The sequence below is a fragment of the Physeter macrocephalus genome, chromosome 16, assembly GCF_002837175.3.
Source record: "Physeter macrocephalus isolate SW-GA chromosome 16, ASM283717v5, whole genome shotgun sequence".
Lineage (NCBI taxonomy): Eukaryota > Metazoa > Chordata > Mammalia > Artiodactyla > Physeteridae > Physeter > Physeter macrocephalus.
The window spans coordinates 49,078,413-49,106,210 of record NC_041229.1 but is presented as its reverse complement, the minus strand read 5'-3'; the positions used below and the strand labels follow the sequence as shown (position 1 = coordinate 49,106,210).

General features: G+C 39.1%; 1 protein-coding gene across 11 annotated transcripts in view; it reads right to left on the bottom strand.

The window, feature by feature from the left end:
• The window catches only part of DLG2 (discs large MAGUK scaffold protein 2), a 2,147,153-nt gene that overhangs the window by 457,008 nt on the left and 1,662,347 nt on the right, over positions 1-27,798 (bottom strand). For 7 of the 11 annotated variants that reach the window (XM_028501170.2, XM_055091363.1, XM_024131657.3 and 4 more), the window contains one exon: positions 24,249-24,404. The exons of the other annotated variants lie outside the window; for them this stretch is intronic. In XM_028501170.2, the coding sequence (XP_028356971.1) occupies positions 24,249-24,404 (156 nt within the window). The remainder of the gene's footprint in view (positions 1-24,248; positions 24,405-27,798) is intronic. 11 annotated transcript variants of the gene reach the window in all.

Below are 27,798 nucleotides of genomic sequence, written 5' to 3'. Positions count from 1 at the left end.
ATCCACATCTTAAATGATCCTTGATAATGGCCAAAAATTAGAAGCAAACTAAATCTCCTGTATTAAGAGAACAGCTGAAGCACATTACTATGGATTGTATTATTGATATATTATGCAATCCTTAAAAATTAGTGTTACAGGGGCTGCCCTGGTGGCGCAGTGATTGAGGGTCCTCCTGCCAATGCAGGGGACACGGGTTCGTGCCCCGGTCCGGGAAGACCCCACATCCCGCGGAGCAGCTGGGCCCGTGAGCCATGTCCGCTGAGCCTGCGTGTCCGGAGCCAGTGCTCCGCAACGGGAGAGGCCCCAACAGTGAGAGGCCCGCGTACCGCAAAAAAAAAAAAAAAAAAAAAAAATTAATGTTACGTACATGATGTGGCAGTTTGAAAAAAAAATGCTTATGATGTAAAAAACGAAGTACGGGATATAAAATTGTATGAATACTTATGAGTTCAGCAGCTGCCAGAATGATTTTATAAAAAATCAGATCTGATCATAAAATTCTTGGGAGACAATTCTCTGAGTCCCCTGCATTTCTACACATCTTGCAAACAGAAATACTGATTTCCTTTGTTCTGGACTGTCTTTTCAGGGATATTTGTATAGTGAACAGCCTTGAAAGATACAGTGTTTCTCTCGGGAGCAATGAGTAAGTTCGTTTACTGTCCAGCATAATAATGTTCTTCTCTGAGGCACAGCCCAGGCAGGCTTACGCTCATTGTAAAAGAGTCAGTTTCCCCTGGCTTGGGATTTCTCTCCTGTAATGGAACCCACCGCGTGTGTAGGCATCACTTGGCCTCCCTTGTTTTGTTCTGTGGAAACTGAGACTCAGGGAACTAGTGAAAATGCTGATACTCTGGCTACAACTATCAGTATGAGGCTATGAAGTTTCTTATCCAGGAATCTCAGATCCTCTGCCAGTATCCACGACAGCACAGCAGGATAACAACTTGCTAGCTTGCAGGTAAGAAACAAAATCTCAGATGCTTCACAGTTCTCAACATTCGTTCCCTTGCTTAAACCTGCTTTCAGTGACGTCCCATGTGCATTTGGGGTAAAATTGCTAAGAACAACATCAGCAACAATAATGGCTAATGTGGAATGAGTACCAAACATTGTGCTAAGCGTGTGACTTGTCATATAATCCTCACAACCACCCTAAGGGGTAAATATAATTGGTATCACCACTTAAGAGGTAAGGAAGCTGAGGCAGAGGCTCAGTTTTTCACAAGAACCCCGGGTCACCACACAGCCTAGTCCGTCTGTGAAGCAATTTCCCTCATTCTGGATCTCATTCTTACCCATCCTTTGGGTCTCCGCTTAACCAGAACTTCCTTAGAAAAGCCTTCCCTTGGTCTACCCTTAAGTCTTATCTCCTCATGGAATTCTGCTCTTTTCCTTTGTAGCACTTCCTACAGTTTATTGATTAATTGGGGGACCCTGTAATTGCTTATATATATTGCTTATATACCCTCTGTCTTCCACCCTACACAGACCCCTGGGCGTAGGGATGTTTACCTTGTCTTCCAAAAAGTTTTGAGCATGACAAGTGCTCAATGTATATGCTGAATGAATAAATGGATCAGTGATTTGTAAATGCTAAGGGACTACAGATAACCTCAAATTCTACTTGTGTGGCACAAATTTTATTATTTCCATAATAATCTGCAATATAGCTATTTTGCCATTAATGTGAAAACAGTAAATTTATATTATTCGAATAAATAAAACCCAAAGGCCTTGTCCTCGTGAGAAATTTCAGAGGCATTTTCAGAGTCTGTGGACTGCAGGTAGAATTGCAGGAAACAGAAACTGTGGAGTGGGGAATAAAGAATGTAGTAGGCAAGCAGACATGTTGATCGTGGATGTTCCTGGTCACATACATTTTATGGACCACTTATTCAGAACTGCATCATTTGAAATATTTTATCCTAATTGATTGTTAAGCATTTCTACTCACTAAATGTCCAAAATGCCCTATTGAGCTTTCATTATCATCTTTTGAGGTGTTGTTGCTTTTTACATTTTAATGGTCTAATTCATCTTTGCCAGAAGCCATTTGTACATTATCAACATTGTTATGCATCTGTATGATAGATAGGGTGGGCCCAATAAATACCGATATGCAAATTTCCCTCTTCATGAAGCAATTTTAATAAAATTATATTGTTTTGCACTTTGAGAACACACCAAATAGGAATTGGAAATAGTTTCAGGAATAGCTGTGTTTTGTTAGAAGTCAGTTAAAGTTTCCAGGTTGCTAATGGGAAGGCTGCCATATAAGATGACAATATTTGATAAAGACATCTCATGTGCACAGTTTGGGAGAGAGAGGAGTAGAGGAAAAATACAACAGAACTGCTTACAGTATTGTAGAGGGGGTGAGTTTGTAAAAAAAAAGTGGAACATTCATGTATTCATTCATTCAAAAATACTATTGGCATTTACTTTTGGAGAGGGTAGTGCGGTGTGGGTAGAACACAGATGATAACAGTAATGGCGGCCTTGTATTAGATGCTTACTGTGTAGGCAAAACGAAACCTTTACATGTAGCCACTTTATCCTCCAGATAGTTTTAGAGGTGTTTAGAGTTTTAGATGTTGCTTTCCCCATTTTGCCCACGAAACTCATGGAGGTTAAGTCCAACATCATAGGGTCAATGAGCAGAGATGCTGTAACAAACAAACACACCCAAACCAACTAAACCAAACTCAAACTAGCCACCTCCACACCCACACAAAAAAATCCCCGTTCAATCTGGCTGCGAAATTTAACCACACAATAGGGGCTCATCACTCCTACCAGGGGTTTTAGAGTCCAGTGGAGACATAAGATGAGCAAATAACTGCATATATGAGGTAGAGAATTAAAAGTGAGATAGCAGAGGTACAGAAAAAAAAGCTATGAAATTGCCAGGAAGGAAGAGCTTGTTCCCCTCAAGGTCTGCAGAGGAAGAAGCAGAAAAAGCTGCATAGAGGAGATGGCATTTAAAGATCTTGGACTGAGATTTTAGATGCAGAGATTGTGAGAGAACATTTAGTGTGGGAGAAACAAGGCATGAAAGATAGTGGGAGGATTATTCTAGAAGAGAAGTAGAAAATATAGTCATTCACCAAACACCTACTACATCCTAGACACTTTGGAATAAAATATGAATAAAATATACTGAGGGATAAAGGGAAGCAAGCATATTATAATTTAGTGTGAGAACAGAAGTATATACAAGATGCAAAAGTAATGGGGGATAGAATAGAGAATGTGTGATCATGGGGTCTCTCTTTGGTTCACACTGAATTAATTAAGATGATAGCTGCCCTGAAGTGGATAAGAATTACTTCTAAATACTCAGATACCCTCTCTAAGCTTCAGTATTCTTGTTTTTTAATTCTCAAAATGAAAAAATAAAATAAAATAAAAGCACCTATTTCATAGGATGCTTGTGAGGATCAAATGGGCAAACACATAAAACATATTTAGTATAGTGCTGGCCCATTACAAGTGCTTGATAATGATCAGTTTTTAATATTATCGTCATTGCCCGCAACTACTGATAAAAGGAAGAAAGTCATGCTCCAGAGCAGTGATAAGAAGATCACAAGCAAGTTTTGAATTCCTTCCTGACTTTTAAGGTCCTCCATAGTTCCAGCCTGTGGCTTCAGACTTGTCTGCTACTGCCGTTCACATAGCCTAATCTCTAAGCCCACCTACACAACTGCTGCTAGCATCTCCACTCTTATGTTCCCAAGGCACCTGGACTTGCCTGCATGATGGCAACTGTCATATTAGATTATAATGATCTCTTTATAAGCAAGTTTACTGATACTTAAAAAGCAAGGCTCAAGTAGCAGCAGCACCGGCATCTTCCTGGAGCTTGTTGGAAATGGTGATTCTTATGCCTGTTAAAGTTTGAGAAACATTAAAGCTTGAGAAGTTTGGTCCAGAGTATGAATTCTCTGAGGTTAGGAAACATATGTTTTCATCTATTTATCTGAAATTCTATTAACATCTGGCAGAGTAGCATTTCCTAAATTATCATTTAGTGAATGTATGAATAAGCGAATGAGTTCAAACATGCTTTCTTATCTCCACTCCTTTTATTCAAGTCATTTCACCCTTTTGATTTTCTCCATCCGCCTTGGACACCACACCTTTGTCTTCCTACTAAGTTAACCCTCCCACGCGAACTTCTCAATCTCCTAACCACTTGTGAGCTCTCTCTCTCTCCCCAGAACCTCCCGTGGCACTCTCCCTTGATTATATGTCTGTCCCTTCTCTCTCTCTCCACACATGCTCATATGAACACACATACTGCTTCATACTCATTCTTAGAATTTGTCCTGGAGGTCAAAGATAGTGTCCTTCTTCAAGGTTCCATAATAATCTAACTGAGCCATTCCTAGCACACTAAATACAGATTTGCTCAACAAACATTCGTTGGATTGAAGATTACTGCACATGACTGACCGCTGGGAGTTGGCCATTAGCCGGAGGAAGGAACCCAATATGCAGCTTCTCAGCCTTTGCAGACTTTGCTTTCTTGCCTCACCTGAGTTATCAACATAAAGGAACTAAAGGAAATATAGGGTTTTATGTCATACAATATTCAAGAGATTCCAGAGTAGAGTACCAGAATGACAACTGGAGTAAAAATAAGATCTTTCTTCCAGTAGGACATCTATTCCTGCGTTGTTACACAACTTTAGGCAAGCCATTTTCCCTTTTCTGGGACTATTTTCCCATTTATACAGTGAGGAGTACTGAAACCCAATCTCTGGGACTCCTTTCAGTGCTGAGCCTCTATGATTCTATTCAGCTGCAAGGTGCTCAAGAATAGTAATTAATCAGAGGAATGAGGTTAATAAATCCTGGCAGTCAGCTGAGTACCATCCCAAGCCAGACTGTAGTACTACGATTGACAGTGTGAGCAATTATCCAAGGCCTTGCTTACTTTCATTATCGTGAAGAGGAAGAAAGCACAGTCCTTTTGGGGAAAGCTACGAGATCACATTATGGGGAAGTAAAAAGTGAGAAGAGAGTTTCCCTAAATTGTTTGCTGTAAAACAAAGAAAAGTTTAACCAGCTTTTCAAATTTACTAATGTCAATTTCAAATTTAAGATGAACAGAAACAAGGAAATAAATATTTCAGCAAGGAGAGACTTAGGCTGGGCCAACTCAGAAATTACAGGGATCGTTAATTGTTATGTTTCATCAAAAGATTCCTAGTTAAGGGAAAAGGACTTTGATCCCTGGGGATAATATTGCCCAAGCTTTTTAATATATCACAGGTTTATCTTTTAGTCTAACCTTCCTCTGAAACATTTGATACAGGTCAATGCCATGAAAACCTGGGAAGACTCTTCCTCTGTTCCAGGGAAGCAAACTCAGTGTCTCCATGTACTGTTTGTGACCTAGAAAGTGATCCACTGGATATTCTAATTAAATTTGCTATCTGAAGATGAGGGAGATGTGACTGATTATGCTAGGCTCTAAAAACAGGACAAAGAACTTTATCTGAGTCCTTTGTTAGTCATTAAATTAAATGAACAGTTTAGTAACAAACACAACAGAGTAAGTCAACTGAGTGAAGCAGAATGCAGGCTACATTGAGAAGTTGGACTGAAAAGGTGTCGAACCTACAGAATTGCAGCTGTTGGGCATTGCAATGGACGTTTGAGAACTTAATGTGCATTGCAAAAGGGCACACACGCTATTCTGTCACACAAGAAGAGGAGTCTGGTTCTAAGGCAGAAGAATTTTAGAGTTGTCAAAGTGACACACCACCACCTCAAAGCTGACAACTCTGGAACTAAGAAAATGTTTGGTTAATGGTTAGCCAGTGTTTTCACTAAGGTTTAACTTTTCTACTACTGAAGGGATTAAAGTCCTATGAGATATTAACATCAAGTCAACAGGTCCTGGAAACATCATGGGGAACTTGTTTTCTTTGTTGTTTCAATTTGTGCTACCAAAAAATCATTCAGGAGAAAAGTACAATGATTTTAACTTAAAGCAAAATCTGGTTTTCATACAGATACTTAGATAATACGCTTCAGTTGCTGTTGATCTTCTGGCTGGCTATCATTGCAGCAATGATTACTGAAAAAACATTGAATATTTGAGTCCCTGCTATGTGTTTACCACTATTCCAGGGTTTGGGAAATATCAAAATATTAATATCAAGGGCCTCTATATTAAAGAAGTATACAATATAGTTAGTGAGACAAGACTACAGAATGAATGATTTGTGAATAACACAAGGCACTCTTTAATCAAGTGATGGTAATTTGACCTACAGTGGGGAAAACATGATATAACTTCAGAGAAGGCATATAGGTGGGAGTTTTCAGGGAAGGATTCATGGAAGTGGTAAATATCTGAGCTAGATTTTGGTATAACAGTAGAATCTGGAAAATCAGAGAAGGATGGAGAAGGCCCAGTTCAGGATGGGCCGAGGTACAGAACAAAGGAGCAGGGGAATGAAAGTGACACCAGAGAAACCTGCCTGAATTGAGAGTTGATTAATGATAATTCAAAACAAATATGCAGGCTTAGTGTTAAAAAAAAAAAAAGAATTCTCTTATAATTCTATATTGCTTTTACCATGGTTATTTTTTCTCCAGGTTACAGCTTCCTATTAGCAGAATTAAGAGACTAAACCTATAATTTTCTACCCTCAGCACCTTGTCTTAGATTGAATGTTTTTGTGAACTAAGGTTTTTCTCTTTCATTTTTTTTTTTAATGTGTGGGATTTTTCCTTTGTATTTCAGAACAGCTCCTCTGTATACACAGTGTTAATGGGTGACATTTAAGAATGCTGGTTTTACAGCACAATTATCCACTCCATGTGTTACTGCTGGCCTCTGTTGCCACTGTAATTCTCAAGTCTACTTTCCAACATGTGAACCTCATAATGTTTAATAATATAGAGCTATTAAATCACTTTACTTTTCTATCTAGAAGGATAAAGCCACACAAAAAAATGTTCTCTCATAAGGGCGAGCATTGTGTAATGAATCAACTAAAATACCAAAGGATGAATTTAGAGCAAAAAACCTTAGAGAATAAAAGGGAAAAGCAAAAGGTTTCTTTGGGCTGTACTATTATAATATGTGTTTCCTTATTTTGGGCTTTAAAAGTTTTATAGAGAACTTGTTAATTTCTACCCCAAAGGTTATAATATGAGCAGTTTAGAGCACTGGAAAGAATTATTAAAATAGCAACAAATAAAGCACAAAAGCAAAAATGACAATCATATTTTGTATTCATATAATGTCACTTGCTGAGGGGCTGACCACAGATCAAGGCAATTATGTATCACAACTATACTAAAAAAAAAAAATTGGAAAAATGAAAACCGTCATTTAACTATGTGAATTTGTATTTCTTTTTTCTTTTCGGCCATGCCACATGGCATGTAGGATCATAGTTCCCTGACCAGGGATCGAACCTGCACCCCCTGCAGTGGAAGCATGGAGTCTTAACCACTGGACCACCAGGGAAGTCCCTAAATATGTGAATTTTACTTTGTTAAACTGAGAGATGTGAAAAGTTGTCAATGACATAGCACAAAACCCAAAAAGGTATATTAAAGTAACATTATTGATGATGACTTCTATGTACAGCAATTACCAGATTTATGACTGAGTTGTGTTTAAGATCTTATTTAGGCATTCAATGTGTCTGGCTTATGAACTACAAAGCCTAGCTCTAAGGGCTTTTGGAAAGGGAGAGTCCACAGTCAAAACTGTAGGCCAGAACCAACCAGATGTCCAAACACACTGCTTACCAGAGGTTGTGGATGGGAGTACCGAACAAAGGCACAACAAAGAGAGTGCTCCCTGATTTGAGAGGGTGGGTGTTTGGGAGCTGTGTCAACAGCACACAGTGACAAGAACAATTTAAATACACAATTCTGGAGACAAGCCCACCTCTTAATTTTTCAAATTAAGGCTATGAATACAATAGTTACTATCTATTATCACCATAATTTCATAAAATAAAATATATTTGACACCGAAGTTAGAAGGAGATCATAATCTCAGGAAGGATTCTTCTTAAGGAAGGACAGAGGGCAATCTAACATTGATGTATGTATATGTATCCTGCAAAGTCCTTCTTCTCCCTCATCTTGCCCCAGACCAGTAAAAGTTAGGCCGTGAACCATCACCAGTCTATGAACTTGAATTTGGGAAAACACTGACTTAAAGCACACCCAGAAGTGCTGGAATTATGTAGAATAGAATGTTTTATAGTATGTCTGTGGCTTTGTCAATGGTTGGGGTATAGCTTAACAAGGCAATTTAAATGGTGGAAAGAATAAGATAGGGAGGGCTATGGTTATATTCAAGAAAGACCTCTCTATTTCATTTCAAATTAAGTGTAATCACTGACCCCCATTAGTTAATATCCTGCAGACTTCTGAGCATCACCGTGTGTGTGTGTGTGTGTGTGTGTGTGTGTGTGTGTGTGTGTACATTCCGTAACTTCTCTCCCATTTTAATCATGCTAATAAATTCCTTCTTGATATCCTCTCAGCATATGCCCTCTATTACAGCACCTATTCTATGGGATTCTAATTGTTTTCCTTCTGCTGTGGTCTCTTCTATTAGAATGAGTCCGTTTGGGAAAGGGCTACATCTAATTTGTCTTTGTATTCCCAATGCAGAGCACAGTGTCTATCACAGGCTCACTAAGTATAGAGGTCACTACATATTTATTGGAATACATTTATAATAATTTAAATAATTCTTATTGTCTTTTAAAAAAAATCATTAATATTTGCCAGGTACATTGCTGGGCACCAGGGATAGAGGAAACGATTAAAACACAGGTCCCAAGCTCAAGAGGTTCAGTGTAGTTGATGAGATAGATAAGGCAATCAAATAACAATAATAATACAGTAGGCTAAGTTCTATAACTTTAGAAGGATGGACAAGGGCCCCCCTCCCAGGCTGAAAGCATCAGGGAGGGGTTTCTAGTGGTACCCCAGAAGTCGCACTACCTGGGCTTACTAGCAGTTACCTGGGTGAAGAGATCTGTGAGTGGGGGCTGGCACTGAGACGGACGAGTAGATTCTATGTCTACTTGTTTAGAGAGGAGGCATTTAAGAATGGGAGACACTGGAGCAAAAACTTGTAAGTAAGGGACACAGTGTTTTTCCCTGGGAACTACAAGGAGAACTGCTTTGAATGAAAGGCAGGTGACGGCGGGAGGGCAGAGGATTAGTTACGGCAGAGACAAAATCAGATGCGTATTTTAGAAGGCTCTAGGTGTGCTATAATGTGAAGAATGAATTGAAGGTACGTAGAGCTTTTGGTGGAGAGCAGTTGGTAAGTGTTTCAGATGGGCAATGATTCTAGCCGAATCTAGGGTGGATATAATGTGGAAAGACTGCAGAGGAATTATTCCAGAGATGTTAAAGACATATGGATTGGTAGGACACTTAGATATCAACTTAAGGTGAATCAGTAGAAGGAATCCAGGAAAACAACATCTTAGTGTCATAACCATAGAAGTACTAAGCTTACTGTGTGGCAGGCATTTTTCACATTTAAATTCAATCCTCATAAAGACTCTGTGAGATGGATACTTTTATTATTTCCATATTATGGATAAGGAAATGAAGGCACAGAGAGATCACACAGGTACTAAGAAGTAGCGCCGGAATTTGAACCCAAGCACAAGATCCCAAATACTAAACCATACTATTATTGGTCATTAAGACAGTGGATATAACCGGAGACAACAATCTGAAAGGTAAAATGATGAGTGTGCTTTCTGATGTGTCTTAGGGCATTTGAGGAAAGATGTCCAGTAGGAATCTACATGTATGAGTCTGGAGTCAAGGAAAGATCTGGTTGCAGATATAGAGATGGGAGACATAAGCACATAGCTGGGAACCAAATACGTGGACATGGATGCCTTCTACTAGCGAGGGTGTGCAGAGGAGAAAGAGAAGGCATCACTGAGTGAAATGGACAAGAGGGATGAGGAGAAGAGGAGATGTCTAAGGAGATGGGGAAGAGAAAGTCGAAGTTGCAAGGAGAATCATGAGCCTAGAAGAGGGATTATGGAAGTTAAAAAAAAAAAAAGGTTTCAGGAAGGCGCAAGCAACAGAGGCAAGTGTACAGAAAGATAAAATTTGATAAGGACTAAGAAGTTTCCACTGAATTTAGAAGCAAAGACTCTTGGTGACTTTGGTGAAAACAATTTCAGTGGAGAGCTCGGGGTGGCTCTGAAGAGTGAACAGGATAAAAGGAAGGGAGAGAGTGTAGACAATTTTTCTCGTTGGGAAGGAGAGTTTTAAGGATGATTTTTATATAATGGGATGGCGATTGTTGTATAATAAAAGCAAATGGAACTGGATTTAAAGCTCAGCTCTGCCAGCTATTAGTTTTATCAGTAAAGTAAGGATAAATATATCTACTTTATAGATGTACTGTGAGGAGTAGTGATTATGTTTGTAGAACACCTAACAAAAAGTTGGTACTTAGTGAATGAGAGCTATAGTCTTATTAAAAATATGAAAATCTGAAGACCTCTAAATCCTCTGAATAATTAACTATTTGAATAATCTGTCAGAGAGTAGAAAAATCACCTAGGCTTTTAAATCAGTTTTTAAAATTATTTTTATCTGAATATTTTATGTCATAAGGACATAATCTTAGCTTTGTTACTATATGAATTATTTAACTTTTAAACAGAAAATTTTAACAGCATTATTGAGTTATAATTCATATACCATAAATTCACTCATTTAAAGTACATCATTCAGTGGCTTTTAGTATATTAACAGAGTTGTGCAATCATCATTAAAATCTAATTTTAAAAGATTTTCATAACCCCCCCGAAGGAACCCCATACCCATCGTCAGTCACTCTCAATTCCCGCCACCTCCCTATCTAGCCCTAGGCATTCACTAATTTACTTTCTGACTCTATAGATTTGCCTATTGTGGACACTTCATATAAATGGAATCATATACTATGTGGTCCTTGGTGACTGGCTTTTTTCACTCAGCATGTTTTTCAAAGTTCTTACATGATGTAGCATGTATTAGTACTTCATTCCTTTTCCTGGCTAAGTAATATTACATAGCATGGATATACCACATGATATTTATCCATTCATCAGTTGATGGATACTTGGATTATTTCCACCTTTTGGCTATTATGAATAATGCTACTGTGAACATTTGTGTACGTCTTGTATGGAGATATGTTTTCATTTCTCTTGGGTTTAGGTCTACCAGAGGAATTGCTGAGTCTAAATGGGGGATTCTTAAATTTTGTTTTTACTAACAAAACTTAAACATACTTATTATAAACAATGAAAATAATTAAAAATTGTATAAAGTAAAACATAATTTCTTTCCCTCATCAAATCATACTCATCTGAAGTAAACACTGCTATCCTGAAGTAACATTTCTGCTTCCTTCCAGGCTTGGTCTATGATATGTAACCTTTCTTAGCATGATACATTCTAAAAGATTGTGTTTAGTTTAAATTACTAACTGGCATGGGAGAAAAAGCACTGGCACCTGACATCTCTGACCCCAGACCTATATCTGCCACAGTCCTATGACTATGTGATCTTGCTTAAGTTTCTTAATTTTGCTGGACTTATTTTCTCAATTTTTTAAAAAAGTGTTGGGATGCAATCTTCTCTAACCCTTTCTGATCAAGCATTCTCTGATTAAATGATACTTATGGCTCTCAGGATATACTATTAGCTTTAGGCTTATTTGCAACACGTATTTCTTTCTGTTCCTTTTCCTTTATAGTTGGAACTATAAAGAACTTTTTCTTTGTAGAATGAACATTAGAGAAAGGGAATGGCAATTACCCTCACCTTGCCAAGCACTGACATTTACTTAGCATGCTGAGCAAACTTGCAGAGTGACTGGTGCTGCAAATAAAGTCCTTTTGCATGTCTTAATCTGTTCCTTTTCAATCTTCTAAGTTTGTTGAATTGATTTTTGTTTTATTACCCTTCACAGTGTCAGTCAGAGTCGCTGAGAGGTTTGCTTGCTCTGGACCTTGATCCCACCTTTGAAAGCCTAGCAGTGCACATTACAATGACCTAACCCTCTAAGACATGTTGGAGGAATCCACGTATGACATGACTTCTCCAGAGCATCTGGCATTGACACATGTAGAATACAAATAAAACAGACTTTAACAAAAAGTAGACATCACCTGTTACAATGCCCAGTAGATAGGATGAAGAAAATCTGTTTCTGTGGCCTAACTCAGAAATCTCAGGGAAAACAGTATGTATCACTTCCCAAGATAATAAGGGTGAACTATGGCCCAGAGAGAAGGATTCCTCTCAAATACCTACTCTTCCATGCATTGCCTTCAGCCAGGAGAAGAGCTTCCACTAAATGTAAACCCACCCTTTGGGCTGTGAGTCCCTGTTTCAGGTGGACACCTACCATTTGTCATTCCATTGAGTGTCACTATGTGCTCATGTGTCACATGGACAACATATAGCATTGTTCCTACCCATAAAGAGGTGACAGAGAGTTACCCTGTTTTCATTTATACAGAATTATTCCTAGTGGAAAATTTGCAAATAGACTTGGTTTGTTCTTGACGTTCACTATTCCCCTGGGTATCATGGGATGGAAGTGCATGAAGAACTAAAGATTGTTTGCCAGCTCCCTCAGTAGTTAACTTTGGACCTAAAAATAAAAAAGGAAGGGTCTAAATATCGTGACAGCTTAAGATGGCAGACGTGGGGTTAGAAAGAGCCTGAATCTTGAGTGAATTCAGCAAGTGTTAATTTCCACTTGCTGACCTAAGGAAACAGAGGGGGGTCTCGTGACATTCCATGAGAGGTCTCATTGAGGGGTACAGCAAGAACATGGGATACATTAGGAGGCCTTTTAGAGAGAAGGGAGAGAAGAAACCAACACTACATGCCCAGATGATGATTCAGGAAAGGCAACTTGCGTTGTGGAGCTGTGATTTATAGGAAGTCTTTGACCAAAGATTAGTAGGAACTCTTGACCAATTGGATGCCAGTGGCTGCCTGAAGCATCATTGGACAAGACATCCGCCCACCCCAACCTCATTTCCCACAGTCACTATCCCCATCCCCCCTGTTGTAATTTCTTTTAACTTCAGGGTTTTAAAAAGTAGATCATCTTCTGAGAAAGGGTTGATGCTCTGGAAAATGAATATTAAAGTTGCTCAACAAAGAAAAGTCTGTCTTTTTTTTTTCTCTGCTGGAAAAGAGTCAGGATTAGAGGCTGTTTTTATGGGTCACAAGGATCCCAGAGGAAAAGCCTCCAACATGAAAATCAGGACAAGGAATCTGGCTGGGACAGAAACAGAGCTGCTATGGAAGAGAGCAAGAAAAACAGGGAAGGCAACAGTTCCTGCCTGAGGGCAGAAGCCCCAGGTGACAAGAGGTCCCACGTGGTACCTGTCAAGAGGCAGAAGCATGGATCTCAGTGTCGTAACACAAGACTCCCAGTTGTGGAGCACCGGTACAGGGTAGAAATGAAAGGCTTCTCATCTTGCGCCTGCCAGACGCTGCCCAGCTCCTAGAAGTCTGGCCTTGGTGTGGAGCGCCAGTACGGACAGCAGTGGAAAAGTAGATGTACATCTGAAATGACATCATTCTAAGGGGTTGGGACAGTGACAAAGGTGAGAAGACTAAGTGATTTGTTATAAGTGAGGGGCATCCTATGGGGAAACAATGGGAAAGGTTGCCTTGTAAGAGTATGGAAATAGTTGTTCAGGACAACGCATGAGTCACCAAGGGCCCTCCAAAGGAGGAAGGGAGAGTCTCAGAATTCTAGCAATTTACTGGTGGACATCTGGTCAGAAACTTTTGCTTTTACTCACAGCCCCTTTCCTCATGCCCAGTGCAGCCTAAGGCCCCCCTACAAGGAACATAGATTCCAGTGCTAGCAAGACAGTAAGAATTTATCCAGTAGCTTATCATGTGAGAGTGGGGAGAGCTGGAAGGAAATCTGGTCTGTCACTTGACCTTCAGATTTCACATGAAAAAGGTCTGAATGCCTAGAAACTGATGAACACAAACCTATAAATATAGTATCTAGGAGAAATCAGAATGGATCCAGAATAAATAAGGCTGAAAGCTAAGTAAAATTCACATATATTTGAAAAATACAATCTGTAATTTTTATGTACATTACCAATGGCTGTCAATTATATCCACAAAATAAACCCTCTGGGTCCCTAAACCTCCTGAGACTAGTGTTTGACCATGCCTGGACTGTGTATCCCCAGAAGTACTAACCGTATAATAGGCATTTAATACATATTTGTGGGCTGAGTGGCAGTTTCCTCATCTGGAGCATATCAAGTTTGACTAAATTGTTTCTAGGGTGTCTTCCATCTCTGAACTTGTATTAGCCTCTAGTTATTTTTAAACCTATAGGGTTGACAGAGTGATATCCTCGTAATGATGCCAGAGGCATAAGAAAGGAAGCAGAATATTAGAATAAATTTGAGAGAGACAGAAATAACAGAAATAGATTCTCATCCCTGTCCTCAGTCTGGGCCAATCCATTCTGCTAGGCAGGTTGTTCACAAGAACGCTTGACCAAGGGAATGAGCTAGGGCTGAAACCCGATCTGAACTCCTTTTACATGTCACACTGGGGCCCTGGTACATTTTGTCCTTCATCCAGAAGGGGAGCATTTCGGGACTTCCCTGGTGGTACAGTGGTTAAGAGTCCACCTGCCAGTGCAGGGGACACAGGTTTGATCTCTGGTCCGGGAAGATCCCACATGCTGTGGAGCAACTAAGCCCGTGCGCCTAGAGTCCATGCTCCACAACAAGAGAAGCCACCGCAATGAGAAGCCCGCGCACTGCAACGAAGAGTAGCCCCTGCTCCCCGCAACTAGGGAAAGCCCGCACGCAGCAACGAAGACCCAACGCAGAAGGGGAGCATTTCTTAAATTTAGACAAAAGCTCTAGCTGGGTTAGCTAAGCCCAGTATACCCTCCCCCCACTTAAAGCGAACCATAAAATCCTCTTTACTTTCTAATGTACTCACTTTCTCTGGAATATAGTGATCTTAGGTTTTAGTATTCAGTGTGGAACACACATCCCTGCTGACTTTAAAAACCCTGTTCAAGGGATCCTTTAAACTTCATATGAGTTTAAGGTCTACAGAACTGAATTAGAGTGGAAATGGAAGATTTACTTCCTGTGCTTTGAGAGGTAAATTTTGATCCTTTAATGAAAACAAAATTCTGCATTCTGAAATACTTAGATCTCTGTATAAATATAAGCAGTCTTTTTCTCCGGATGCACAGGCCCAGCGGCCATGGCTCACAGGCCCAGCTGCTCCGCGGCATGTGGGATCCTCCCGGACCGGGGCACGAACCCGTGTCCCCTGCATCGGCAGGCGGACTCTCAACCACTGCGCCACCAGGGAAGCCCTGATGTATCCTTTTTTTTTTCTCAGAATTTAATGCTTGAGGAGTATTATGTGTGATGAGAATAACATTCAATAAATATTTATTGAGCACATGTGAAAAGAACAGATTCTGGTACCAGCCTGCTAGATTCAAATCCTATCCTAATCCTAAGTGACCTTAGGTCTCTTAACCTCTCCAGACCTCAGTTTCTTCACTTGCAAAATGGGGATAATGATAACAACACATGCCTTCTTGTATTGCTGTGTGGATTAATGAGCTAATTTGTATAAAGTGCAGCCTGGCAGGTAATAAGATTATATAAATGACAGGGATTGTTTTCTCCTTCTCCTCCTCCTCCCGCTTCATCACCATCATCACCACTATTACTATTAGGACTACATGCCAGAAATCATTTTTGGCACAGGGAATCCAACAGTAAATAAAACAACAAAACCCTCGCTCTAATGAAATTAATAGTCTAAGTATGTCCTGATATATTGTTTCAACAATCTCACCCCATTGTTTCCATTTGTTAATTAAATACGTACCATAATTTTCTATAAAATTTGAATATATAATCATACCTACCCCAGAGATTGTCATGAGAATAAAATTAGTTAGTACATATAAAAGTTTGGAAAAGTGCCTGGCATATAAAAGCACTCAGTACACTTAGCAGTTTTAATTTGTATCTATGCTGTGGGTGTTATGGTTTAATGTTACTGTCTTGATTCTGAGTTCCTGTAATTTGTTGCTATAGTGATTTTGCATAGCATTTTCTCACAGCTACTTTGCCTCCATAAAGAAATGCTTTTGAAATTATGCTTATTCTTCAGTTTCTTATTGCTGCCCAATAATACAATGATTTACTAAAGTAGATACAAAGATTGCTCCCAAAACAAAAAGAATATACTAAAACTGAGGGAAAATATTCATAACATCTCAGGTAGATAAGTAATCTGGCTTTTTAAAAACAGCAAGTCGAGTCAATTTAGATCATTGCATCACAGAGAGTTATTTGAATGTCTAAGAACAGGAATTTTGGAATAAGATCAATCTGGGTGCATTTCCCAGCTCTCCTGAGACTCCCTCTCTGGACCTGCTAGGGTTGTTGTGAAGAGTAATTGAGAGTTTTAGGAAGAGGGTAAGTATCCTGGTCTTCCTTCCTCCTTTACACTATACGATGTAATTTGAAATGTGCTGTTAAAAAAATTCTTGAAATCTTGATGAAAGAACATCTCCTCCCTAATATAAGAAAAACAGTGAAGGGAAACAGTCAATGCCATGTTTTTTAAAAAGGATATACATAGAAAATGCATTACTTTTAAAGCAAGGGGTGTTTCTTTCGGTGTGAATCCTTGCATATATCACACTGCACAGAGAAGAGGCTGTAAAACGGAATGTGGCAAGAGCCACCTCTGTGACTTTGTGGGAGTCATTAATCTCTCCTTAGTCTGCTTAATTCCAATTGGGTTTAGTGATCACCTACTTCAAAAAGGCAGCGAAGGCTTTTGAAGAAGAAGCTGCTGCATAAACTCCAGAAGGAGTCGGGCTTTAGGAGCCATGCCCGGAGGGTTTCCTCTCCTGGTTTTAATTAAAAATGAAATTAAGAACTCTTTCAGATTATCTCAGCCTTTTAAGGGCATAAGAAGGTCAATGATTTGTTCAGCATCTTCTTTCTTCTTTTAATGGTGCATTTCCCAGATTACATCGTGTGAACAAGGCTTGAATTGCTTTCAGGATCCACAGGTTTGTGGCACTGTGGACATAGGACGCGGGGGCCTGAGTGAGAAGCCGTGGTGAGTGCGAGAGGGTTTAAGGCTCCCTGAGAGCAGAAGCCTGGCCGTGGGAAAGCCCTGGCTGGAGTCCTGGCCCTTCCGTTTGCTACATCAAAACTCACTCTCTGGGCTTCCCTGGTGGCGCAGTGGTTGAGAGTCCGCCTGCCGATGCAGGGGAACCGGGTTCGCGCCCCGGTCTGGGAGGATCCCACATGGCGCGGAGCGGCCGGGCCCGTGAGCCACGGCCGCTGGGCCTGCGCGTCCGGAGCCTGTGCTCCGCAACGGCAGAGGCCACAACTGTGAGAGGCCCGCGTACCGAAAAAAAACAAAAAAAACCCCAAAAAAACCAACTCACCCTCTATAGAGTTGTTGGGATTGTTAGAAACAAGAAGGTACATACGGAAAGTGCCTGGCTACTAATCTGTGCTCTAGCTGTCATTTTGTCTACGTTCCTAAAAAGGTACGTGCAGGTTAGAAATACTGCTATGTGAGTAGATTAAAAAAAGAAAATTATATACGCGTGAAGTCGCATGTGGCTTTAGAAATATGCCACCTTTTACGGGGAGACTATAAATGCAATAATAAAAGGGAAAATATATGACTTTGCCTGTGGTGACAAGGATGCTGCCACTAAGAATGATAGAAGAAATCAGCATCCACAGCTTTCTTTTGGCCCCTGGGGATATACCTGTGTTGGTAAATATTCTTCACCTGATTTGTGATAACACCAAAAATAAATATGCATGAGCTCAAGGCTTTAAAACAGAATAAGCATATGAAAACAATTAATAATGACGAGGTAGTGCCTAGACGAAAATTCACTTGCTCCATTTCCCTGGATCCTCACAACAATCCTAAGAGGAGAATATAGCACAGCTATGATTAATTTCCCCTTTTTCTGGTGAGTGAATGCCCAAAAGAAGGCCTCAAACCTAGATAGTCTGGACACAATCCCTGGCTCCTCTACAACATCAGGTTGCCTTCATTTCAAACAAGAGACCTCCTCATATACTTTGCCTCCCTTTCCTTCCACTGAGTTTCCCTCTACAGAGTTTTTTGTTTAAATATATTTATTGCAGACCAGAGTGTCCCCTGTCTCCAAGGGGAGATGACGCAATCACCAGCTCATGAATCCTCCAAGCCAGAAAAGTCTTCCCCTTGAATCAATCACTAAGTACCACCCAATCTATTTGATAATTAATTCTGTATCTATTTATATCTCTCCATCGCCATAGCTTCAGTTTAGTTCTTCATGATTTCAACCCTACTTGATATGCTAACTAGTCTCCCCGTCTTCAAACTCTTCTCACACAGCAGACAGAGTGATCTTTCTAAAAACACAAATTGAATTATGTCTTTGCTCAGCATTAAAACTCCTCAACAGCTCCTCGCTGCTTACAGGATGAAGTTCAAAATCTTCAGCCTGGCAAGTAACACCCTCTATGAGCTGCAACTGCCTGCACCTCCAACTTTATCACCCACCCAATAACCCTTAGCCACACAGAACTACTGGTTGTTCCAGAGTGCCCTGTGCTTTTACACATCATGAGGCTTAACTCTGTGCTATTCCTTTTACTTGGAACACACTTCTTCCCTCATCTGACTGATGAGCTCAGTGTCTTTGAGAAAACTTTAAGAAAAGCAGAGGCTGAGCTAGATGATTCCTCCTCTGTTTACCTTTAGAGACTCACGTGTACTTTTATGATAGCATTATTATGTCTAGAAGTTATATTTGATTTTGGGTTTACAGACTTTGAGACAGTTAAAACATTAATAGATACATTTTCTAATATTTTATAAGAAGAGAACGCTTGCCAAAGATAGGCCACCATAACTTTGCCATATGGCTGAAATCTTGTAAGAGAAAGATCTTGCTCTGTGTTCCCAAACGAGGAATGGCTTGAGGCTGCCAACTTTGATTTCTACACAAGGAGTGAATTATGGACATGGATTCTGAGCCCGGTAGAAAATTGTTAGAAACTAGTTTAGCAGATGGACCTATGAAAAGATAAGGTTAAGTTTCCCAGGAAGAATGGTTCTTCGAAATGACTAGGAATTAATAACCTAAGGTGTGAGTGGGAAAGATTCCTGTGTATATGTGTATGTTCACACCTTCACAGAAGGGACAGCGTGAGAGCATGTTTGCTCCCATCAGTACCTCTTGTAATAGTCTGCTTTTAGTTACCTAGAGACTAAGTACACTGGAGAAACCAAGGGCCTTTAGCAGATGTACATCACAATGCACAGTAATGAATTCTTCATTTACATGTTGAACTGCTTAAGGGGAAGGACCATGTCTTTTTCACCTTTGAACCCCTAGCATCCAGGTTAATCTCTGGTGACCTAGTAGAAGTCCCATGAATACATCTCTTCAAGGAGTAAAGATGTTTTATGATCACCTAATACTTCAGAGTCCATTTCCTATCCCAAATCTGCCCACATATTTTAATTAGCCTTCATCTGGTTTATCTCAGCCTCTGTTTATCAATGACAAAACAATAATTAGGACCAATTATGTAAAAGGACAAATGAAAATATGCCGTATGTCGAGAAAACAGGCAAGAATATGATTTTCCTTGCCCCAGGAATATTAAAAGCTGAATAACTTACCATTTTCCCAAAGTAGAAAAACCAATTACAACATCAAAAACTACATCTTTCATTTTTTGTTTTTTTGTTTTTTTTAAAGAAAAAGATATACTGGATAAGCAGGAGCCTCACAGCAATCCCATTTGTTTTTCATAGAGCTCCAAATTTTAGTTTTATTCCAGGCTCTGCCCATTTCTTGCTTTTGCAAGATCTGAAAAGTCAATTACTCTAAACATAATTTGCAGCCTTAGGAGCTGACACTTTGCCAAGTAATTTAAAATGCTTTGCTAAGGAAAACTTATAACTTCTCTGTTTTCTTTTAGATGATGTTATAGAAGTAAATTGTGTATACAATTAATTCATCCCTGGATATCTGCTATCAGTTCAAAGAGCTGAGAACTTGGGTATTCAAAAGGCAGAGAATACAGATGACTGACTCCTTGCTTTTGCTGACTTGCCTCCATTGTTCTGAATGCTGATTAGAGATTAACTGGTACACAGGGAAGCATGGTTCACCGGCTAACTTTCACAGAACTAGCTTCCATCATCATCTGAGACTGTAATTACTATATCAATATGGGCATACTTCTGAAATAGGCTGTGGGAATTTCTCAAATGCCCTGAGAAATATATATTAACACATATTGCAACTTAAAGATTAGGCATTTCTTCAACATTTTTCGTTGGCCTCTTCAATTTACATATTTGTAAAAAGTTGTCCTTAGTATAATATTTTGCACTTTGTCAGTGCTTGATAAGTCTTGGTCGAATGACTTGATATTTTCTTATAATATTCTTTGTAGGGCAGAAGATACCTAAATACTTTTATTTTACCATGGGTAGAAGTAAGACATGGACCCGTGAAGACAATGGATTGGTTTCCTCATCATTAACAGAGTTGGATAAGGGCTTGTCTATCTAACTTTCAGTTCTCACCTACCTCTGATATTCTCTAAGTTATTCAAGGTCACAGTGGAAAAAGCAAGTGATGGTGTCATAAATGGAACTAGAATCTTTGAACTTGTCCCCTGAATTACTGGCTGTATTTCAAGAAACATCTGCTCAGACGGATATTTCCCATTGGAGAGGAAGTAAATAATCTCTGAAAGGAATTGCCCAGTCTTCATGAAGAACTGAGAGCTATCTAATCAGTCTGTAATGTAGACACTGACCGTCAAGAAAATTGAAGGTGAAAGTGAAATACACAAAATTAGTTCTAGTCTATTGTTATTTGTTTCCATGCATGGATTCATTCATTCATGGAGGTAAAAAAATGGGTAAAGCACAGCTTGAGCCATGACCTGTTCCTGAAACAGCTATCTGTTTGCTTGTCTTCAGATCTTATTTCCATGTTAATTAGGCACTCAGTAATTCTCAGCTCCTGCTGTGCCAGCACTGGGCTAAGTGTTAGGGATATAGCAGTGAACAAAATAGACAGAGTTTCACTCATTGACCTTGCAGCACAGAGTGTGAGATAGGCATTTGGTTTAAAAATCACATAAATGTACAGTTATAAATTGCTTGAGTCATATGGGAAAAAAGAGAGAGAGAGAGAATAGAGTAGAGGACCTGATTTCCTTTTTCAAGGAGTTTCTCTGTGGAAGTACAAGTTAAACTTAGACCTAAGATGACCAGACGTTAATCAGGCAAAGTGTAGGAAGGGCTTTTCAGTTTGAGGAATGAGCATGTGTGAAGCGCTTGAGACAGGAGGAGATTCAGTGCATTCTGTGAAGAAAAGGAAGGCTGGTGTGAACAGTGTGTTCAGCAAAGGGAAGAGTGACATGAGATGTTTAAGAGGCAGGCAGCGGCTTGATCATGCACAGCCTAGATGCCATGTTAATGACTTTGCATTTTATCCTAATGCAAAGGAGAGAGAGATATCTGATCTGTATTTTTAACAGATCACTTTGGCTGCACTGAGACTAAAAGAGGAGGACAAAAGTGGAAGAGACCAATTAGGAGACTATTATAGGTGGAAGATGATGGAGGCTTGGCTTAAAGCGGTGGAAAAAGAAGTAGAGGAGAATTAATAGATTTGAGATATATTTCAGAGGTAGAATCAACAGGACTTGAAGATAGACTGAATGATGGGTGTGAGGGAAAACAAAGTGTGATTTTCAAGTTTTGGCTTGGGCAGTGGAGTAAATATATGTGCCATTTACTGAGTTGGACAAGTGTGGAAGGGGAACAAAGTGGGGGAGAAATCAGGAATTTCAGTATCAGTGTATTGGTGGCAATGCCACTAAAATGGGTGTATCTGTATGACTTTTTTCTAGAAATAAATATGAAAAAGTATGGAAAGGGAAAGGAAAGAATAGGGGAAAAGATGGGGACAGAATGAGAATAAATAGAAAATAGAATTCCCAAAGGGAAGATGAAGGGTGAGGGTGGGGACTGGTGCATATCAGGACTGCTGAGGGTGTATAATACGAAAAACACATATTCAACATTATACTGTATTTTTTTTTTTAATTTGGGGAAAAAAACCCTGTGGTTTTCATAATACAGATCACAGAAAGTAAATGGAGAAGAATCATATCTGGTGGGTCCATACAAAAGGTAGATTCTGTCATCCACTTATTGGTGAGTTTTTAGGAAGGGATGCATCACAATCCCCAGTGGGAGGCAAGGAATGTAATTGTTGTGTTCATCAAAAAAGAACACGGGTTAAAAAAAAAAAAAAAGATTCATTGACACTGAGCCAGAAGAACGGAGTTGAGCGGGCAGGATAAAAATAGAGAAAGGAAAGACAAAGGGAAATGGGTGGAGAATTTTTCCAGCAAGCAAAGATGTCTGGGCCGTCATGCCTATGCCTATGCAGGTGCTAATGGTCACCTGGGTTTGAATCGCAGCCCTGCCACTTAGCGGTGGATGATGGTGGGCATGTCAGGTAACTTCTCAAGCCTCGATTTTTGTATTTGTAAAGCAAAGATAATGATAACATCTACCTCATAAGGTGATTGTCAGGGTTAGGAGAAATAATTTGTAAGAAGTGCCTAACAACACGCCTGGCACACAGGAAGAGCTCAATAAATGTTAGCTGCCTTTATGTAGCTGACTATTTATAGATGCATAATTACTAGAAAGTTCTTATTGTAGGTGTGTGTGTTCTTTCTCACTTCCCTATGGCTGTGGTGACTTTGCCCTCTTAGCTTCAAAATTGTATAGTTCACTGTACCAAGAAAAAGTTTTTATAATTTGTTAAAAGTATAGGAGGATTTAACTAATATTTATAAAGAATTTTAAAACAAGCAAAGCTGTTAGGCTTTACCTGTTGCAAATTAGTGAAAATGCCCCAGCTGATTACATAGCCAAAAATATGTTTCTCATTTATTTCTAGAAATGTTAGATATAACTTAAAACTTGTTATTTAACTCCCCTAGAGAGGCAAATAATTGACTTCTAAACTTATTCTTTGAAAATCTCCAAAGACAGAGATGATGTTCTAAGGAGACCCTCTTCACTATGAATCACTCTAAAATCTGTATTTTCTCAGTCCTAATAATATTATGAAGACATATGAAGATATTCTGTCTGAAAACATAACAATATAAGCACCCCCATTACATGTAGAAACATCACAGTTGAGATCTCCCCACTTTAAACTAAATTGGAACTACCTTATGGAACATTGTATTCTCTTTTTCTTTCTCTCTCTCTGACTGGCTGCTACAGCAAGATAGGGTTTTATTATTTGTCATACATATGCTTTCGAATTATAATGCAGAATTATGCCCAACCTTTAGACTTAGAACAGTTTGTTTACAAATTGTGGAAGAACTCAAAACATTCTAAGATCAAATCTGGACTCCACAGTTATTGGCAATATCATACTGAGGGAACTGCCTTAACTTCTCTGAACTTCAGTTTTCTTACATAAAATGGGAGTAACTAAATAAGATAACCGATGTTAACATACTGTAAAGATGAAGATTACATTCTTTGTGGTTAGTTAGAACCAACTAGTTCTGTAGTTTTGGATGAGTTGTTTAATACCTCAAGGAGTCAGTTAAATGGTGGTATTAATTTAATAATTTAGTTAAAATATTAAACGGCAGTAATAGTATCTACTTCTTAGGCTGTTATGCATGGAGCACGGTATTACTATTAAAAAGGTATTAATCAAAAATGTATTCAATAAATGTTCTCTTTCATCCTTCTGTATGAGGAAAATGGTGCTAATTAAATTTCAGAATTAATTCTTCTGGAAAAATATAATACCTTATTAAAAATGCATGGGAATCAAGAACATTTAGAGCATCATGTGATCATGTGTAAGTACTCTGTGATCACACTAGAAAAAAAAAAGTCAATGTTCTTAATTTCTCCCATTGCCCCAAGGAAGCAGAACATCTTTCCACCCTGAGGAAGATGTAGAGTGCAAGAGAAGTGAGCAGAGGTGGATTCTACCCATTCATCCTTGTGGAAGCACATGCAAAATTCGAGAAGATGAAGTGAGGAAGTGCATGCAGTACCTGGTCATCTCAGAGTCAGGGAGCAGGCCTAGGTGGTAGTGGGGGTAGGGAGCTGAGAGAAGGAAGCTTTTGTCACACTCAACAGGGGAATAGTGCCTGGGAGAAGCAGGCTTATCGCACAGTTTGTTCACAGTGCTGTAAACAGGTTCCGGAGGCCTGGTGATACAAGAGGCAGAAAAAGAGATGCATGGTTAGCACACATACTCAACAACTGTGCAACTAGCAGCATTTCACCATACTCAAAAGTGAACAACCCAAACAATGCCATGGGCTTCATCAGGCCTGAGTTAAGAGTCTCTTTAGGAAACAGGTTTTCAGCTTAGGAATTAGAACTTTGGCTGACATGTGGCATGACTAAAATCCATGTGTCCGATACCTCAGTAGAGTCATAATCATCCTTTAAATGCTATATCTTTTTGGATAAGCCAGTCTGAAATGCCAGACTTTGGGATTCTCTGGCACGGTTCCTTCTTAAACTTGAATCTCATCTCTTTTTTTTTCTTTTCTTAATTTTATTTATTTTTTATACAGCAGGTTCTTATTAGTTATCCATTTTATACATATTAGTGTATACATGTCAATCCCAATCTCCCAATTCATCACACATACCCTCCCCACCTTCCCCCCCTTGTTGAATCTCATCTTAAATGTGAACTTCAGAGACCTTCCCCGACCACTTTGGCCAGGACACCCTGTTATTTTTCATAGCACCTATTCATACTTCATAATATTTTTTCTCGGCATGAAATAATTTTTTTGTTTATTTTAAATTTTTATTGTCACTCTCACTATACCATAAATTCTATGAGGAGAGAGACTACGTTTATTTTGTTAACCACTTAAAATAGAGTCTGGCACACAGTACATATTCTATTAACTATTTGTTGACTGCATGTATGAATGAATAAATGAATACAACTTCCCACATTTATATTGCTTTCTTTTTTTTTTTTTTTTTTTTGGTGCCTTGCAGGGGTTGGCCTTACCCAGGAATCTAATAGCTTATATGACCTGAGTGTTTCCTCCATATATTTATTCATAGTTTGTCCCCCAATAATTGACTTCAGAAAGTTTCCTACAAAGAGGATAATCACTTTAGTAAAATTTCTATTAAGTGAATTCATCTAGGGATACTGTAACATTATCTAAAATGGCAACATTTTTATAGCTGCTATTTACAAACATGCGTAGTATGACTGGGTAAAATTTTCTACAATTTTTGGTCAAAGATCCATGTAAAAACAAAGTCCTTGGTTATTAAAAAAAATTTTCACAACTCTATTCCCCACTTTTTAAACACATGGTCTGAAATTACTACCAATACCTTTCCATTAAGGTAAGAATGGAAAGATCGGAACTTAAATGGAAGTACTACTGGCAGTCTGGGCCATGGACCCAGGAAGGTTAGGCTTAACCGGGAAGGTAAGGAGCATGTCAGGAAACCGGGCGATACACACGAGGTCATACCCAGGGGAGGCAGATAGCACCCCTAGGGGCCACAAGACACCAGAGGCAGGAAGTGGTGGCCACGTGCCTGAGCAAAGGCACAGGAAGCGTAGGTGGTGAACTCAGTGAGGGCACAGTCTGTGTTTCTGTAGCCCTAGCCCCCAACATGGCCCCTAATGTATAATAAGTGCTCAGTCAATGCTTCCTGAACTGACTGAGGATGGAGAACAGGGAAGAAAAGAGGATAAACAAAGCATTAAAAACAAACTACCTAATTTATAATATTACTGTGGCCAATCATGGCTTAGACATACTGTCTAGAGACTTGGATTCTTCTCTTACACAAAGCTTTCCACCACATGGAAAGAGATTCCTTGATCTGTTTATTTTGTATAACACAGTAGAAGGGCTGAGGAGTAGGTAGGAGGAATCCGGAGGCCTATTTTGTCCTCCAGAATAACTATCTCAGTGGTAAAATGAAGTACTTTACAATGGAGTTGGCTTGTTCTATCCCAGTGGCTAACCCTGTAACATTTACAAGAAGAATTAAAGGTTTTTTAAATAAAAGAGCCAGACTTTTTTCTTACATTAGGGAATCTAAGGGAAGACAAGTGCTCCATTTAAAAAAAAATCTAGTAAGCTTGTAAATTTCTGTTTATCAATTATACATACACATAATTTATAATGGTAAACACCAGCCCTTAAAAAAGGCAGCTGCAAAATCGTTCTTAAAAAGTTTTTTTTTTTTAATCAGTTTTTATAAGTAATTCACACCGTGGGAAGTAATGTAAAAGGAAAGATACTTTTAGTTAGCCACTGAAATACATCTTTTAAAATAGTCAGATTGACTATTGTTTGATTTGGGGGGAGGGGTTCTGTTTTTGCTCTGTTGATATAATCAGCTTTATGAAGATTAATGTACATTTCCCATAGTTTTAGAGACAGAAAGACTCATGATTCTGGTTAAAGTTGCCTTGGGAGATCACAGTCTTATTTGTACCTAAAATGTGTTGTCTATACAAAAATTCAGCTTGGAAAAAGCTTTGTATTAATAGGCTGTATAAATATGAATTAAATAAGAAATGAAGAGGCATGCATGAGCTCTATGGGAATTATTCTGGGTAGGTTATCGCAAGAGGACCTGCTATTATTCTCCAATTTTTCCATGCTGAAATAGAGCCACTGTGGCAGAGATGGCTGGATTGCTTCCCAAACATTAATTTTTCCTATTTCTTATTTCTTATCCTTTTTTCTTATTAATAGATATTAACTTTTTCATTGGGCACTTTGCCTGTAATAAAGACTTTATTTCTCAGCCTTGTAGATGGATGTGGTTGTGGGACTCCTGAGATGACTGCTTAAAGGGAAGCTAATTCAGCTGAGACCCCTGCAATTTTACTCTCTCCCACATCTTCCCTCTGCTGACCTGGAGCCCAGATATGATGGTTGGAGCTTCAACAGTCATACTGGACCATGAAGCAACCTTGAGAATGAAGGCAAACAATACAGACTGTAGAGCATAATGGTAGAGCCTGTGTCACTGATGACGTGGAGTGATACCATACCACCTCTGGACTACCTACTCTGGATATCTTCTTTGTATAAAAATAAACTATCTTGTTTAAGCGAGTGTAATTTTTTTGCCATATAAATAGGACTTAATATTAACAGATACACTCATACAAAATGTAAGACTGATCATCTAATACAAAGAAATAACTACTGATAGGGCCTACCATAAGGTGCTAATACATTTAACTCTATCAGAAGTCCAAATAACACTTTCTTTGTACAGAGAAAAATTTAAAGAATGTTATTTTCTGACTATATAATTTAGAACCCCTGGCTGTTTAGAGAACCCACTGCATCTTTATTTAAAAAAATACATATATAAAATGGTAGCTGAAGTGTCCATCAACAGATGAATGGATAAAGAAGATATGGCACATATGTACAGTGGAATATTACTCAGCCATAAAAAGAAATGAAATTGAGTTATTTGTAGTGAGGTGGATGGACCTAGAGTCTGTCATACAGAGTGAATTAAGTCAGAAAGAGAAAAACAGGGCTTCCCTGGTGGCGCAGTGTTTGAGAGTCCGCCTGC